The 18,814-nt window shown below is 37.2% G+C and overlaps 1 protein-coding gene across 6 annotated transcripts in view; it reads left to right on the forward strand.

Moving 5' to 3' along the window:
* LOC590169 (sodium/calcium exchanger 3) overlaps window positions 1–18,814 on the forward strand; it is a 64,889-nt gene that overhangs the window by 12,383 nt on the left and 33,692 nt on the right. For 3 of the 6 annotated variants that reach the window (XM_011674473.2, XM_030984237.1, XM_030984239.1), the window contains exons 1-3: window positions 5,111–5,241; window positions 12,918–13,566; window positions 14,712–14,853. In XM_011674473.2, the coding sequence (XP_011672775.1) occupies window positions 13,024–13,566; window positions 14,712–14,853 (685 nt within the window). In that variant the 5' untranslated portion in view covers window positions 5,111–5,241; window positions 12,918–13,023. Of the gene's footprint in view, window positions 1–5,110; window positions 5,242–12,917; window positions 13,567–14,711; window positions 14,854–18,814 lie in introns of those variants that run through there. The other 3 variants (XM_011674472.2, XM_789782.5, XM_030984238.1) reach the window with 2 other exon arrangements.

Here is an 18,814-nt window from a genome sequence, read left to right on the forward strand (position 1 = left end):
TACCAAGTAGCAGGATATTTTGGAAACAAAACCAATATTTCTAGGAGTATTTTCTTGACCATAGATCACACTAATTGCAATTACGGGCTGATGAAGATGCAAATTAACTGGTTAATTTGCGATCGGGATAGTTAAAATATTGGGTTATTTGGCAAACTCGAGCTGATGAAAACAGGCCTTTTGATCTCTCTGAAATCAAGCTGTGTCTTTTAACCTGTTGGTTTCCCTTAATAATGTACATGTAGAGCCACCTTGTTGTGATACTCTAACCCTTCTCCTTTGATGAAAGAAAGCCTGCAGCAATAGAAATATAGTAACATGAATATTAACATTTTATTCTTACTTTTTAAACAAAGGTTGTTCTTGACAACCTAAAAGCTATCCCAATACTTGTCCAACATAGCAACAAGTACTGTATGCAGAGTGGATTCCAAATATTGTAGTTCATTGATTACAAACACGTTTAATGGAATAACTCATCACTAGATCTCCAGGAAAGATCAAGGTGAAATTAATCACATTGGATTTAGATGAAGATATGGAATGAATTGAATCAATTCAGCCATTAGAGAATTAGAGAATAATATATTATTGAGATTCTTATAAAAAGAGGTGTGGCACTTGAGTATTAGAAGTATCAAACTGTTTTTCAATTTCCTGTATTTGCGGATCAAGCGAAACGGAGCAAATATTTAATTTGGATTCCAGTAGTCAAAATAAACACATTCAGGACGTCACAAAAGTATTTCCCTACCCACTATTCAACAAATAAAAGGTTATGAACTAGTAATTACTTGCGTGAATGTATCGCCTCATCTGGTCCATTCAAGTTGTCATGGTTACCGATTTGATATAAACTCCCACACAAGTCAAGTATAACCCACGCAGGGTTCTTTCAAAGATGGATTTTCTTTGACCAACAGTGGGTTCTGTCTGTTGGTAGTATTTTCTTGTGAGAAGTTTTTGAATGGGTGGTATGAAATTACATAGTTCATATAGAGACACAGAAAAGGATTAATGATTAATGTGTTGGACAGTCAAGACATAGTCTTGGTGCATTTACCATTAGAAATTGGTGTTTTATGAATGGAATATATTGTACATTAATGCACCTGAGCTGAGGTAACAGTTGAAAAATGTAAGACTAAGAACAAGGAGAAAGTAAATACACACACACTTCTTATCTCATCAGTGTACATATTAAAGGCCTGTTTTCATCAACTCCAGTTTGCCAAATAACCCGCTATTTTAACTATCCTGATCGCAAATTAGCCAGTTAATTTGCGTCTTTATCAGCCCGCAGTTGAAATTAGCGGGATAATTGGTCAAAATCTTGGTCATGCTATTTGGAAATAGCGGGCTAACTTGTGCCTGTCAGAGCTAGTTTGTGATGTGAGAATCAGTCTGGTGAAGACGCAATATCCCGAGTCTGAAAAAAGCGGATTATTTGGCAAACTCGACCTGATGAAGACAGAGGTTGAATAATAGAAAGAGATAACGTGTCACCTCTCAAATTAAGCCTACACGAACAAATATGTACATTACACAGCTCCGTGCAAATATAGGTCTAAATAATAAAACAACATCACCTCATCAAATAAGCCTCTGCTTTAACCTAATCAAATCCTGCAATTTTTAGATTCATAAATGAGGCACCTGCCTGGAAAGTAATAAAAAATATATCGGGTAAAATGGCAGAAAATTGAAATAGTATATGCCCAACCTTCCATGCACAGATTCAATAAGGAATTTCCATGCCAACTGGTAAGCAAACAAAACTTTGGGAAAGGTCATTTAGGGATGGTTCGCTCCAGTGGGTATACAGTAAGATCTCACAAATAAGATTTTGCGGTTCATTATTTTTTTACCAAACTCCTACTCGTTTGTCAAGGTCGGATGGAGGTGGATTGTCCCACACAAATGTTGTTGCTTTCTTTTACTTATTTTATATGTTTTTAGTGATTTTCAAAAGTATAAGCTATATTAAACAAAACAGATATAACACACTACACAGTAATGAAATTTAATGATAATGTATAACAAAACAAAATACAAAAAAACCAGAAAAATAGAGAAAAGAATTGAAAAAAGGGTTTGTCAGCAGACCCAAAACTCCTTGGCAGACCACAGTTCTGTTTGAAGGTTACACATTTGAGCGTACAGTATTATGAAATGATGTCTCTACATGTAATTGCTATCACTGAACTGATCTTGAAAAGATCATATTTCATTTGTGTAGTATTTGCAGTGCAACTAGTTGTATTAGCATTCTGTCAGGCTATTTGTCATGTTTGACCCGTTTCGCATGCGTAAATTGTGGGGCATTCGTAAAAGCTTCTGACAAATATAACCTCGGCACCGTTTAAATAGGGTATTTGGATGTTGTATGCAGACATAATCCTGAAACATTTGTGTGATTATTAGATGAAAAATATGAAAGAAAATGTAGGAATTGATTATAGAATCATCTTGATAGTTAATATGAAAATAAGCTTACATGTATTCCCTGTAAAGTTGTACAATCTGTAGTATATCAATAGTCCTCTGATTTTATTTGACATGGTTTTATTCAAATTGTGATTTTAAAAAATAAAAATAATAAATGACATGAAACATGAAAGTGGTAAATGTAAATACTGCAATAATGATAAAAAGTCGACATAATTTAAACCGATTTACATCAACTTTACATTACACGAGTAGTAATCGATTCAACAGTTTGTACATAACTCCTCAATCAGAGAAAGAGACAGTCATACAGTGTACATGTGGCTAAATGAGTATTATTGAGCACTTCCATGCTTCTCCTGTTATGAATCACACTACATTTTACTTAAGATATTGTGTGGGAGGATTGTTTGTTGGCAGTGTGATATGTCCTTTTAGGAGGGCTATAAATCATATTTATCTGCTATTTATTTCCTAACCCTTTTCATTAATTGGGTAGATCGTGGGTGGCACATCTCAGCATTTCTGATGTAATTTTGTAGTTTGTGTCAATAAAAGATGTTTATGCCTACTTCAAAGGTGTACAAATCTGAAATCAGACTCTTTCAAAATAATAAAGAATAAGAATAAACCTAATAGTGGTATACAGTACACACATTTTTTAGGTCATATAGGCCCAGTCTTATGAAGATCCAAACCAATGGCAAGTCCGCCAATCAATTGCAAGTTTGCTGTCTGATCTCTTATGTACATAGTCGGATTGATATCAATCGCAAATAAGGTGTGATTAATATCAACTCTTTATAAGACGGGGCCCTAGTTTATACATGTACAGCTGGTGAATTATCACCAAAGAAAAGATATGCTCTATGATCTGCCAAATGATTTACATGTAAGTAGAAAATAGCAGAGATTTTCATATGATCCAACATTCATAGAGCTGGATCGATGCTGAATCTTTATTGAGTTTTCATTTGAAACGATGCTGCGTATGCTATAAGTATATGTACAGTTTGTACATGAACATGATCTTTCTTTATACACCGTTCATACTATTAAATGATAAATTAATTACTCGCTATACATGAATCCTTTAGCTTTACGCTTAAAGGTAAAGACCAGTTATGGTCATGCGATTGCATTGTGAAAGAAACGTTGTGGAATCGATCAGAAAAGGTTGATCATCTAGCATCTAGCATCTGCAAGGTTCTGGAATCATCAAAATGATAAGAAATTTGGCCCATTTTTTGTAAAGTTACAAGCACTATACACAGAAAGATGTATATGGGACTACCCTATATCTCTCACAGACCATGAGAGAAACAAATTTACCAAATATATGAATTAGTGGGCGGTTTCCCGGCAAATTTTTTATCATCATGTATTAGTCAAAACATATTCTTTCACATGATTGGTAATGAGAGCTTCCATTTCATTTTTTGAAATTGGGGCGTTTCCAATACTGGTCTTTACCTTTAATTCGGGTGGACCGAACACGGAAAGATTTACATGGAGGGAAATCATGGATAAATGCAAAGTAAATACAGACCATGCATGACATGGATAAAGAGACTTTATAGTTAGTACAAAAATATCCAAAGTGAATGAAAAATTGGCTTGAAGCCATTGACATTGACACAATGAGTGGTGAACCAATGTCAAGTGGCGTGCTTCACAGAACCAAACGGATCTGATTTCCAGGGCAGCGGAATATATAATTGGGCTCTTACTCCAGCCTGCCTTTACAATTCATCCACTGAATTTCAATAACTTCTTATTTGAAAGGATTTTATGAGAAATGGGAGAATGGATGTGCCGATGTGGGGATGTGCATGGGGAGAGTGCATGCTGAGTTGGAAGAGATTCATCACATACATGTATATATTTCTCTCCAATTCTTGAAATTGCCTTTGTGCTTGTATCCTCCATGTAGCATCAAGCTCAAAATGGATCGATGACTCATTTAGTTGCAAAGATGTTGATCTAGACTCATAATAGATATGCGTTTATGGGTTAGGATCTCATTTCAGTAATTACTTTAGATGTTCAAAAACATGATTTTCAGAATGAATCAGAAATTATTGCTCCTTGCTTTGTGCTCTGTATAATTTCACAATATGACCTAAACTTGAGAATAGGGTACATAAATTCATGTGATAAATGATATGATATTATTGAAGTTTAATTTGCAATAACAATAGAAAATGCATTATAATATATTTACAATAATGTGATATCACACATGCTTTAATATCATGACAAAAACAAGAAAAGCAGAAAGGTCAAATGGAAGCAGATTTAGGTAAATGCCCTTCATAATGTTTGGGTACATGTAGCTTTATGTAACCCTGGAAAATTAAGTGAACATATTTTCTTTTCATTACCGCGGTAGACTTAAGAATTACACCTAAGGCTAGGAGATTCACAATGTACTCCAAAATGATAAATGGTATTTACACAAGGTTATTAAAGGAAAATCAACAATAATTTCTATAATCAAGAATGTTCATTGGAGGATATGGCAATGGGTGACTGCACAATCTGCACTGCATAAAGCTTATGGTGGGTTGTATGAGTGCACGCCCACTCCTAAATACCAGCAGTTTTCTGTACTGTAGCCAATAGGCCTATACATGTAATGAGATCAAAAAGCCACTCCTCTCCACTCAACTCAAATAGATGTCAAGTAGTATTCATTGCAGCTAGCTGTACGGGCAGGGAGTAGATAGACGTCTCTGTATTGACAAGGATTTCGGATGATGACTTTACATCTGTGAATCTAGGATATTTGAGGTATGTACATTTACATGGGTGTTGTAGATATCATCTATGAATCATAATTATATGTACAGGCCTACTCAATTGAAATAGATTTTGTGCATAACTTTGTGAGTAGTACAAACATGAATTGAACATGGATGTAATATTGTATATCTGTAGGGTAGTTGGAAATTTAGATCTGTGAATCTTACTGTAATTTTTGTTGTAGAGCATTGACTTGTTGGAAATTTAGATCTGTGAATCTTACTGTAATTTTTGTTATAGAACATTGACTTGTTGGAAATTTAGATCTGTGAATCTTACTGTAATTTTTGTTGTAGATCATTGACTTGTTGGAAATTTAGATCTGTGAATCTTACTGTAATTTTTGTTGTAGAACATTGACTTGTTGGAAATGTAGATCTGTGAGTCTTACTGTAATTTTTGTTGTAGAACATTGACTTGTTGCACAAAAATGTACTGTTGGATAATTTAGAGGAAGTACATGTCATTCTCAAGACGCCCATGTTTACTTTTGGAAAATTGACTGTTTCCAAGATTGAGCCCTGTCAATCGACACGACAGGAACATTCTTTACTACATTGCCATTCATCGCCGCCAGCTCACAATTCGTTTTCCGATTTAGAATTCAACCGTGCTTCACTCCCCCAAAGTACATGAACAACACATTCATGAGTCATTTGTACACTCTTCAGTTCAGTGATAATAACCTGGATCGATACACCGTGTGGATTGTGGAGCAGTAATTCCGCTGTATGCATGAATCACCACCTGCATGAGCAGCTTGCATGGTGCGAACGCTGTCCCAATTTGCTCTGATGAGAGGCGACAATTGATGGAGATTGCCGTTTGGTTGTCTGTGATAACAGCATCTCCCATCGCCTCCCTGGAATCGCATGGATGCCGGGGACACTAGCTTCTGCTGAATCTGTAGCTTTCTGAAATTGATTTTTAATTATAAGCCTGTAGGGATATTCATGAAGGTAGTTCAGTCCAAGTTTGTCTCGCACCTCTGGTGTAGGTTTAGCATTTTGGATTAATCAATGTTTCGCTCGCCGTAGGATATATGTGGCTATCCTAGAATTAATTACTGAGTTTGTATTGGCATTTCAAACAGTAAAGCAGTCTAATGATATGTGAGTACCGTATACTGAATTGCTAAACAAAATTTGGAGGTTAAAATGGGTTTAAATAGGAGCAGAAACAAATCTTGTCTCTGTAATGACCAAAATAGTCACTTCCATGACACAAAAAGCACATTTTATTTTTATGATTTGATGTATTACTCTGAGTTTGAAATATATCATTGGAAATCCTATATACCAATATAATAAACAATCTGAAATATCTACATGTATGCCGGTAGGTGAAATGTTTATTGCTTGAAAAGTCCATCATTTTCATTGTAATGCATTCAATCATCATGCATGGGAATTCCAAAGACATTTTTTCCTTCTAAACTGATAAGATATACCATCAGGAAATCCACTCTTATGCGTTTCAGTTCCATTCTCACTGTACTTTGAAAACATTAAGATCATGTTCCTGGAGGAAAAACACCAGGAAGAGATCTCTTGACATGTACGTTCATTTCGTTTAGCAATCAAGGGGAAAAGAGGGCATCTGTTTTTAAGATCTGTAAGCTGGTTCCTTCCGAGGTTGGAAGCAGTTAATAATGGAATTCTCAAGGCATGACGACGATAGAAACGGCAGCAATAGTTCATGAACGTGAGGTCCACGCCTAGTTCTCTCTTCCTGCCTACTGCTTTAAAGGTATAACCTTTGAGCGCTGGAAATGACAGAAAAGAAAAAGACTCTTCCCTGAGCAAAGGAAACCTGAAGGAAATGTTCAAGTTAAAAAATGAATTGTATCTTTGAACTTGTTTTTTGGTAGATATTTGGTAGTAGATAATTTGTAAAAGCTGAAGGATGAGCAAAGAAAGTGAAGAAAAATTGAACTTCATATTATAATTCATAAGAACCATTTCCATTAGATTTTATTCATTAGTTTACATCTTTCGAGTTCAAACAACCAATCTCATACATGTACGTGATAAACAATTACTTTACTTTGATTTCATTACTTCAAGCTAGTCTCTCTGTAATCACATTGCCATAAGGCATAACTCAGGATTTGGCTTTGAGCTTTTCAGAGTCAAAGTATAACTATAGTGTTCACTGCATCGTGGAATTGGCATTGAAAATGTCATTGGACAACACAATATGTACACCCGACTGGTTACTGCACTGTTTTCATGCATGTGACAACATCTGATGGTACCTGGTTTCTAGTAATTCAATTCCATTACGCAATTTATTGCTGATAAAACTCGACTCTCTCGCTTTGCTGTCGTCAAATGAAATTAAGAATAACGGTTGAGGGAAAATCACAATCTTGTACAGGTTAATTATTCCTAAACATGGTTAGCATGCCATTCTTACGATAGAAGCTCTGTAAATTTGAGGACCATTTATTGAATTACATGTGTGTGTAGATGGAGTGGAATACCGTAAAGAGTAAATAATGATTACTAATTTTGTAGGGTAATCAGTAAAGTGAAGTTTGTAATGGTGGCAGGGTTAAAGGTATTATGTCCCTTTTGCAGCCAACCTCAAATTCTGTAGAACTTTGCAGGAATTATGAATATGTCATGTTTGTCCTATCTGTGAAATTTAAACGTTGGCAGTGTCCTGATATTCAAATTATGCAAGGAAACCCGTTTATTTACTAGACTTCACTGTCAGACACTATTGAGTGACTGACTGGCTTTTTTCTTCTTTGGTACATAAAATGAGCTGTAAAGGGTCCATGAGCATTTGTCTACATCAATAACTCACTTCTTGTAATGGCCAAAATTAAACCGATTGAATATTTGCGCAGCATAAAACGTATGACCATTCGGTACAATGGTCTGAAAATCAAGACTATTACTTATTGGCTCTATAGCTCCTTAGTCGATTTGACAACTAATAGTCGTCATTTTCCCACTTCAGCAAGTACATTGTAGGTCCCTCTTATGAATTGGTACTGCCAGACATTTCTTCTTCTTCTTCTTCTTTTTTTTTTTGGGGGGGGGGGGGGGGTGTATTCTGATATTAAGGGAAGGCTGCCGTAGAAGAAATGATGCAGAAAAATTAAAGAGTATCTGGTTGAATGAAACCTAGTGGAAAATGTTAAACATTACATACGGTAGGTAGTATGATTATAAGTTAATCACCTCAAGTCAGACTTTTTATTCTTTGTCTAATTATGGCTCGACGAAAGTTGGATATTTTTAACCCAAAGCAATTGAAATAAAAGTTGGCAATGACATATTTTGTTTTACTTGGCTACTGTATGTACATGTATATTCATTTAGGGCACCTTTAGCCTCAAAAGGCACATGTTTTGCCTTCCACCTGCTCAATATTGGCCGTACGTGTATGTACTCTCAAATATTCATGCATCATGCGAGATTGTATTGCAGATGACAGCATTACATTAAACCGTGGCTGCTGAAAAATTCATGTACGATGATGAAAAGCAAGGTATCGGTTAACTCAGACGTGAGAATATTTATCTCCCCAAGTCGTAAAGGCAAACCTACTTCACACCCTCTTCAAACCTACTGATTCTTAGCCATGTAAAGTTATGCTTGATGTAAGACTGGTGTTGTATTCTGAAAAGGATTTGATCGTTTATGTTCAATTTAGAGTGTGGTTGTTAATTGTACCTGACTGCTGAGAAGCATAATAGTATAAAGCAATTGTTAAATTTCTAATTATCATGGCAAATCAAAATTTGTATACACTGTAAGTCGTTGGTTAATGTCTGCACAAAGTTTAAGAGTAAGTGTAAGTTATGCACCATTTGAGTTTGTTAGACAATTAACATTACTACTTTCCCTAACCTGAAAAGATTCAGGATATGGCCCCTGGTGTCAAGGATGTGGCTCCTGCCCCCGTTACCCTGATAACAGACAGGTGAATTGTCCATGATAACAGGGTCTTCATCTGAAGAAGATGAGGTAAAGAGAACAGAATTGTGTCTGTCTACATAATGAAAAAGTGGAGGACAAGAATAATCAAGATTTCTATTCATTCCTATCTTGTTCTCCAGACGTAATTATCAATTCCAGGTATTATTTCTAGTAGAATATGTTCCACAAGCTTTGTCATCATTATCAAAACTCGTTTATTTCTCTAAAATATCATCAAAACAAATAAAAATATATGGAAGAACTGTAATGTGTGCTTGGTAATACCCTCAGTCAACATATAAATCAGTATTTCTAGGCCATTTTTTAAATTTTCCCTCTTGGTTGAAAAAGCCCTCGCATTTTACGGATGATTCCTAATTGAGGATTATTTGTCTCTATAGAGCGAGTTTCATGTCCTAGCTTTTTAAATGTCACTGTCTGAAACATTGAAGACCCATTTGCCATGGGTATATGGTTCAATGGTAGCCTCGTCTGTCTGTTTACCTCAAGGTTCTCTATCTAGCACTAATGAAAGGAGAAGAAGATGGGCGTGTCACTCGAGGGCAAGCATGCACTTCCTTTTCAATGCATGGATCAGAGCATGGTGTAATGCTTTAATACACAGTACAGCTTAGGATGGGCTGAATTAGAATCCTCAAACAGTAGTGCTAAATGTAGCAGGCCTTCATGTACACATACATCATATCATTAACGTAGCTCCATGCAAAGAACCGATTACCTGTACCGAGTAACAACTAAATTATTCATACCCCTTGTAAATTTGATGTTTTGGGGGTGTTTTTTTGTCACTCAAGAATGAAAATGGACTGGTTGAATCAGAGCCTTTGTTATATACAGATTTAAGCTATTTCACATGCTCACGAAACATAAATCAGGAAAATTCATTTGTTTTCACATTTAAAATTACAAAACTCGGTTTAAAGGTTATAATTCCTGATTCGTATACATTTTGTTGTTGTTGATCATGTAGTACATCACGTTTGCTTGTCGTTCAGGTTACTGGTTCTAAACAACAGAGCCTGTGCATGAGGTTCACAGTGAAATCATTGAAGCAACGGGTTTGAGCAGGGCAAATTCAGTGTTTGGCGCTGGTTGTGCACAGCCTTAGTGTGACCACCATGTAAATTGTTTGGAACCAGCAACCTTGCCAACTTGGCCAGTCTATAATGACACACTTCAGTACTCTATTTCAGATCTCTTTTCTTTTTTCCACTGAACTGTGTCAGGCATGCATTTTCGGCACCTGCTGTTCACAGTAGTACAGTATGATTGCAAGTACACTCCATAGATTGTCTGCTTCAAGTATTTGTTGATGAATGGCTATGGTTCATTAATCTCAATCAAAACAGGTAAACGACCGACCCTGGTAATCCAACAAATAGAGGAATCTGTTTATGATGTACAAGTACGTGTATACCCTCTAATAGTGATGGCAGACGGAGAGATTCATATCATTATACAAGTTCAAGGTCCTTTCATTCGTGCAGGAGATATGTTACAACTCACTCATCTCTGTATACGAGGAATATTGATTCTCGGCAACTGTTTACATCCATATTTAGAAGCGTTTTGTGCATGGCCTTGACACGATTGATCCGGAAGCAAGATGCAAATGCTGAATTCAGATACAAATATAAATTTCTCACAATAAATGTACATTTTCTATGTATGGGGCCACAAGGTCGCTAACTCATAATATGCTTCAACACAGAGTTAACGCCCTTTGGTTCTGAACAGATGTTTTGTTATCCTCCCTCTTTCTTTCTTTTAATTTTTTTAATATTTTTTTTACTGTATGCTTGTAATGTATTTCTTTCAATATACTGCACACAGTTAATGTGCATTGAGATTTGTGTCCTGTACAATTTCACATCAATATCAAATTTGGTTAAATATTTTTTTTGAATGGAATATTATTTCAGGAACTTCATATTATGGCTATATAGGCATTTAATGAATGTTTGCATGTAAAGTAATCATACCAAGTGAAGCATCGATTCATGCATCCTGACTGCTACAAGTTTAAATAGATCCAGCTCAAAAGATGACATTTTATGACATTGAATACCAAATATTTCTCAGTTGAATGGATGCATCTAATACGATATACGATGTACTCCAGTTTGCACAGGCAGGATTGGCAAATATGCGGAAGGCAGTGCCTGTAGACAATTTATTGCTGATCAAATGCTTGTAACGATTTCATGGTATAGCTGATTACACACGCTCAGGCAAATTTATAATCTCAGGGGGAAAAGAGGTACATAGAGGGGAAGGGGGGGGGGGTCAAGGGAGAGAGAAAGAGATGGAGATTGATGTGGATGGATGGAGAGATGGATGAAAATATGAGAGTGAGAGGACCGAGGTTGTAAAAATGGGTGTAGTTTGATTTTGTGATTGCGGTCTGTGAGGCAAGAGAATAATAGCATTTCAAAAATTATGAAATTTATGTTTAGAGAACGTGAAACTGAAAGTAATTACTTTTTCATCAGCAGAGATTTAGACTTTGCTAAATTGTCATTGACATGTAATGTGATGTACAGTACGTGTGTGCATGCAGACATTTGTTTTTACATTGTAATGAGGCTTGCATCGACAGAGCTCCAGTGTTATCCATAGCCATCAGTGCAGAAAATATTAATATTTTGTTCTCACTGAAATACATTCAATTTTGGAGCTTGCTAAATAAATGCCAATGCAAGTGGTTAACACTTGAAGTTGCCCTCTACATAACCTGCACAAATATTCTCATAGACTGATAATTGTTGTATCACCCTGTAGAGAGCATGTTTTTTTGACAATGTGCTTTTACCCGGGAGGTCAAGAGGTCAAAACCATACCATAATATTTGCTGAGATCCAGAAGGGCCCTATAACCCTTATCCACAGAGTAAACACCCTTCTGGCTCTCAACAGATAATATTCTATCATGTATGAATACTGTATGACACCAGTGTGTACAAAGTGTATTATGGCCCATCGTTGATATGTAAACGATTAGCCCGAGTCTGCCAACAGACCTCTTGATTGGGTTACCGGTATTCTCTAGAGTCCTTAGTGATCCTGAGTAGCCTATGGCAAATATTTATTGAGGCCAATAAAAAAATTATGAAAGCAAATGAGTGTATACTTTACTTTTCACTGTAAGAAAAGATCATCTGGTGTTCTATGTTTGTGTTATTATTATTTGCATTGCTCTGAATTAAATGCACAATGTGATGGGTATTAAATAAATAAGTTTGTTTACTTTCCACACTAACCACAGCAATAAAAACACCAAAGTGTACATATTCAGAAAGGGTTATCATCTGCAAGGTTAAGTTAAAACATTAAATGGAAGAAAGTTACTCATGTGCATTTACGAGTGACAACATTTTTATTTAGAAAAATTTGTTAAACAGAGACCTGTGTGCCATTTTCTTTAATTATCCCTGTTCATATTTTGTTCACACCATGACAAAACACTGTCGACAACTAAAACCATACGTGTAATCAGTGCTTTATATTGACTACTCATGGTGATAGTACACATGTAAACATTTGAAAACAATATATGTGAATATAAGGAGCTTGCCATTCTTAGATATTGAATTAAATACTCTCTGAACAAAACATATATGTATTTTACTTTATTAGATGAGAAGGAGGGTCTATTTTATAAGTAATTGATGTAGATAATAAACAATTTTTTTATCATTCTATCTTCCAGGCTCTGAAGGTTTGACATCCAGGGTTGTGCGAAGCAACCGTGTGTTAAAGGACAACCAGGTGGTTCAAGAGTCTTCAGCCGAAGGGTCACCACCACCAACCTCAGAATGGATGGGAATGGCTCTGAACTTATGGACGGAGAGGACAAATGCTCCGCCCTTGGTCTCATCCTCCCTCTGACCGACGAGTCGGGATGGAACCACGGCTTCCGAGCCTTCATCTACCTGCTCGGTCTCCTCTGGAGCTTCATGGGCGTGGCCATCATCGCCGACATCTTCATGTGCGCCATCGAGGTCATCACCAGTATGACCAAGAAGCTCAAGATCGTCAACAACGCCGGTGAGGTGGAAGAGGTCGAAATCCGCGTCTGGAACGACACAGTAGCCAACCTCACCCTCATGGCTTTGGGGTCCAGCGCCCCGGAGATCTTACTCTCCGTTATTGAGATCGCAGGAAACGGGTTCCAGTCGGGACCCCTGGGACCGAGCACCATCGTCGGGTCGGCCGCCTTCAACTTACTCATTATCACTGCTGTTTGCATCATGGGTATACCCGAAGGGGAGACGAGACGAATCAAGAGGATAAAAGTGTTTGCTGTCACAACAAGTTTCTCTCTTTTTGCGTACATCTGGTTATACATCGCTCTTCAGGTAAGTTTTATTAAAGCTACAGTGTAGGAACACTACATGCTCGGTCTTTTCTTTTTAAAAAGGGATCCTTTTTTGTTGTTGTTTATATTGATATTCGCTATTGATATTCGCTAGTTGGTGGTATTTCTGTCTTTCTGTGTTCATTTCTATGCTCCTTAAGCCCCAGTCCCATATAAAGCCGGACCAGCACGGACGAGCACGGACCACTCCGGACCATCCCGGACCATGGTCTGGGGTGATCCGGGATGGTCCGGGATGTTTTGTTCAAAAAAGTGTGATGCTTTTAAGCTACAGTCCCATATACGTCCCGGACCGTCCCGGACCATCCCGGACCCCATCCGGGGTGATCCGGGATTCGGTCCGTGTTGACACCGTGTTGGCACCGGGGTGGTCCTGGATGGTCCTGGATGGTCCTGGATGGTCCTGGGCGGTCAATAACTCACTCCCGGACTGCCACGGATCAACACGGACCGCCCCGGCGCCACTACGGATGACCCCGGACCCAGCACGGTGGCTACACGGATCACCCCGGATCAAACTATTGTCCCGGACCGTCCCGGACCACCCCGGCAGTTTTTGACCGTCAAAAACATCCGGGGTCGACTCCCGGACCGCCCAGGACCATCCAGGACCATCCAGGACCATCCAGGACCATCCAGGACCATCCAGGACCATCCAGGACCACCCCGGTGCCAACACGGTGTCAACACGGACCGAATCCCGGATCACCCCGGATGGGGTCCGGGATGGTCCGGGACGGTCCGGGACGTATATGGGACTGTAGCTTTATTTCTTTGCCTTGAAATTAAAAAGGATACTACCAGATGCATATTACTATATATTCATTGTAAGATTTAAAATGAACCAGTTATAGTTGAGCCCCCCCCCCCCCCCCCGATTTGAATCTCCCTACCACATTAGTTACCCATTTACACCAGGGGGAGGGTGGCAAATGTGAATTAAATTTCTCATCCTCCCGAACAAAGAGTCCTTTGCGAAAAAGCCTATTAAAACACGATACCTGGACACATTTACTCGTAACGGATCCAAACCTGACTGAAGTGTTTTTTCAGGAATTCCTCTAACTAGCGCAAACTTGATTCTCTACTGATGGGACTAAAGATATACTTTTGTTTGCATTGCAGGTTAGTTCGCCCAATGAAGTGGAACTCTGGGAAGCAGTGTTAACCTTCATCTGTTTCCCTCTCCTCGTTGTCGGGGCCTACATCATCGACAAAGAATTCTGCGGGAAGAAAGAGCATGAACAAGACATGGAGCTCGGTCTCGGTAAGATTTCAAAACAAATTCTTAAAGTCTGTAGCTTTTAATAAGACAGAATCAAAGTGGACGAGAAACTTTTGTTTGTATCTATAAAACAAAACTAACATTTGTGATATCAACCAGTCAAAGTATTTATTCACGCAACAAGCCCTTTATTAAATTGATTTGACCTGATAAGCAGATTTTTAACCAATCCAACTTTTTGTTATTTGATGACCTTGCATCGCAGTTATATAATATAATGAAAATTATTTTGTTTTGCCTTATTTCCAACATTCCCTAAACAGAGATTGCATCCGCCAGCTACGACACGGTTCCAGGATCAAGTAGATGTATGCAAAACAAAATTAACAATATAAACACAAAACGTATAGACAATGTTTATCTGATGATTTCCTTCTTTCTGATATTAATTAATTGAATCCTTTTTCTTCAGTTACTAGTCCTTTCTGAGGTGGAGTTTACGTGGGTGATCTTGAGATTAATCACAGGTTATAAAGCCTTGTAATTGAAATTGGAAGAGTCTGAAGTATTCAGTTTAGTTTTCTTTCATTCTATTATAGAGAGACAGATTGAATACGAGATGACCTGTCATCAAAGTCTATTAATGTTTCAATGATTTATAATATTTCCTTCTTTTGTAATTATAACCCTTGGTCTTTTGGTATAAAGTTCTTTATTAACTTATATATATATATATCTGGAAAGTATTTTTGCTTATTCTTTAAAACTGTCATGTACATGTATATGCTTCTAAAAAGCAACAAACCGGTAGTGCATATATCTACCACCACACCTCCTTTCTAATATGAAATACATGCACTGAGCAATAACATAGTTACTTGTAACAATTTCAAAGCTTTGCATATTATTTCATGGTCCTGTATTACAGTTTATTTCTTGAGGGAAGAATAAAAAAATTGTTTGTTTTTTCCTAATTTCCAACTTTTCTTCAAACAGCTTTTTCTACCAAATATGGCACTCTACCTGGATCAAAGAGATGTATGCATGAAAAAATAACACAACAATAATACTAATGATAGTTTTTTAATTTCATAGCATTTGTCTAGATCTTACTCATTTCTAGATACATCAAGTGTTGCACACGTGACGACAATAACGACATTAGGAGTACATTGTAGCAGAACTGTCATTGTTGAAGTACCTTTTGTTGTTTTTGTTATTTTTGTTTAGAAATGTAGTTTTATTCGAGTAACAAAACTATGTTTCATATATCACAGATTAGAGAATGTGGATAGCGTAATACTGCATCAGTATTTGATATCATTACTTATACATTGTAGAGAATAGCAAAAGTTAGCGGTTGCAGACATCTTTGTAATATACTTAAATGTTATTAATGTTAGAGAGAGAGAGAGAGAGAGAAACACAGACACAAAAATGAAAAAGTTCTGTAGTTAATGGATGAAAGAATGCAATATGTTCGTGAAAAGAAGTTGCACTACACCGTTCTAGAATTTCTTCTCGGCTCTTCTCGGTTTCCAAGGCTGTAACTAAACAGATCTCTCAAGGCTGTCATAGCTGCCACATGGAGACACAAACACTGAAGTGCCCCACACTTGTAGTTGTATTGTATCCAATGTTTGAACAAGAAGACCACTGATAGGCATTGTTATGTAATCCTTTTATTCAACTTTCCATTGACTCAGGAAAGTGCTTTTCACATTTGGCTACCAGGTACCTGCATTTACATGTTTGAACTATTGACAGGTACCGGTAGAGAGAACCTGTTTTCATAAACAAATTGAAATGTGATAGTGGGTTCATCCATTAAAAAGATACCCTGTATATTGTATAAGGGAGTTTACAGATACAATCTGCGCATGGGCAGATAAAGGTCATTCGTACCAAAATGGTAAAACCCACACTGAGATGAATACTGGATATGCGCTCATGAAAGTTATGTAACATTATTCATTTATGCACCAACGGTACATTCTATGATACGCAGTATTCTTTTCAAGAGGTCAAACAAAAGGTATTCATGAATCACATCTAGGACTTTGGCAGTTATTATTCTAAGATGTTCAAAGTGGAACTTCTCCATGTGTAAAAGATCTGTGGATATTTGGGGTCATTTGTACCATGTGCTATCTGTAAACTCCCTTATTGTAATAGATATGAGTTTTTTGTACACTGAAGAGTGCAACATTCTGGGGCAAAAAAGGGCGCAATATATTTGTAGGTGCTTGCACCTTAACACTTGATTCCGTTATCTTCAGGAAAAAGAGAAGGAAAACTTGAATCGATTTCTTTGTAATTTGACAGTATAACGAAGGTAGAATGAATCAAAAGAGAGAAGATTCACTTGAATCTGCAATATATTTCAGGTTGAAATTCTTAATTTTTCACAATTTGTCCACTAACTGAATGATTAACTTTGAGGTTTTTATCATTTTCTTTGATATTGGGTCCAAGCACCAACAAGTTAAGAGCCCTGTAGATCGAGCTCAGAAAAGCTGCTTTATGAAAAAAAAACTGTAAGAAAAATAAAGATAAAATGTAATATCAGCCCCCAAGGAATTCACATTTTCTATAGAAAATATTTTAAAGAGCTTGTGTATACAACTAAATAACAATGATATCAATAGCCACATTTATATTGCATACATATCCATACATAGTACTTTTAGAGGCTATTCATTCAACTTTTGCAATGCACCATTTGAGAATTTTACAAACAATATTCTGTTAAATTCCAGAATAATAGTATTTTCAGGGTGAGAACACCATGACTATGAGTGTTGCACTATTTCTCAGTGTGAGACAGGTTCCTTAATACATCAACCTACTCATAAAGACAGATCTAAAGACAAAGAGGAAATCCACAAGATAGTCCTAGAGAGCAAATCGGCTGCTGAGAGCCAGAAGGGTGTTAACTCTATGCAAAGTGCTGCACAGCAACGCCATTCTAGCTCTCGGCCTACAGGGTATTACACCGTGTGCACCCTCCATTCCATAATTAGTAATTCATGAGGCATGCTTTATAATTCATCGTGGCACATCCTGCTTCATGCAGCGCTAATTCTCCCTGATTCTCCCACCTGCTCTGTGCTGATAAACCAGGGACCCGTTTCACAAAGACAAAAATCAGTGACAAATCTGCTGATAACCAATCAGAAGCAAGGATTTCAGTAGCGTATAACAAAAACTTTCATTTGTCACTGATGACAAGTTTTGTGAAACACCCCCCTATGGACCTGTTTCTCAAAGACTTTTTTCAATGACAAATGACAAAAATCAGTGACAAATCTGCTGATAACCAATCAGAAGCAAGGATTTCAGTAGCTTATAACAAAAACGTTCATTTGTCACTGATGACAAGTTTTGTGAAACGCCCCCCCCCCCTCCCCCAGACGGCAGATAACCTGACAACCAAAAGATGTAGAATGCCCGCCGCCGTGATTGATTCAGTGTACTGTACATGTACATGTGTCAGATCAACAGTTCGATGCTGCTGCCATGACGCATTTGCTTTTTGGGATTAGGCTATTAGGACATGATTGTGAGAGGATTTTGAGCGCTGCTAGGTGACTAACAATGGATGGATGATTGATAAGGCGGAGGAGTGACTCCTCGAGATGGGGAATTGGGAAAGAGATGAAGAGATTTCTTAAGAGATTTACATCTTTATTCCGTCTTTTGCTTCCTCAATGATATAAAAAGCAGAGGGGTATTTCAGGTCAAAATATAATATCTTTAGAATTTAATAGTCTTCTTATTCCAAGCATTTGCATCGAACTTGCTACACGAATACGGGCATTACGTTATAATATAATTACAAGTTTTTAATTGTAAACCAATGGGAGACGCACGTTGGTGCAAGAAAAACACCACATCTACGTTAGATCAGTAATCTTAATTAATATAATTTTTATTTTAACTGAACTTTCATGATCTCTTTTGTATACGCAGTAACTTCAAGATCATGTGTCACAAGGTAGTT

The sequence above is a fragment of the Strongylocentrotus purpuratus genome, unplaced genomic scaffold, assembly GCF_000002235.5.
Source record: "Strongylocentrotus purpuratus isolate Spur 01 unplaced genomic scaffold, Spur_5.0 spur5_scaffold_14, whole genome shotgun sequence".
Classification (NCBI taxonomy): Eukaryota; Metazoa; Echinodermata; class Echinoidea; order Camarodonta; family Strongylocentrotidae; genus Strongylocentrotus; species Strongylocentrotus purpuratus.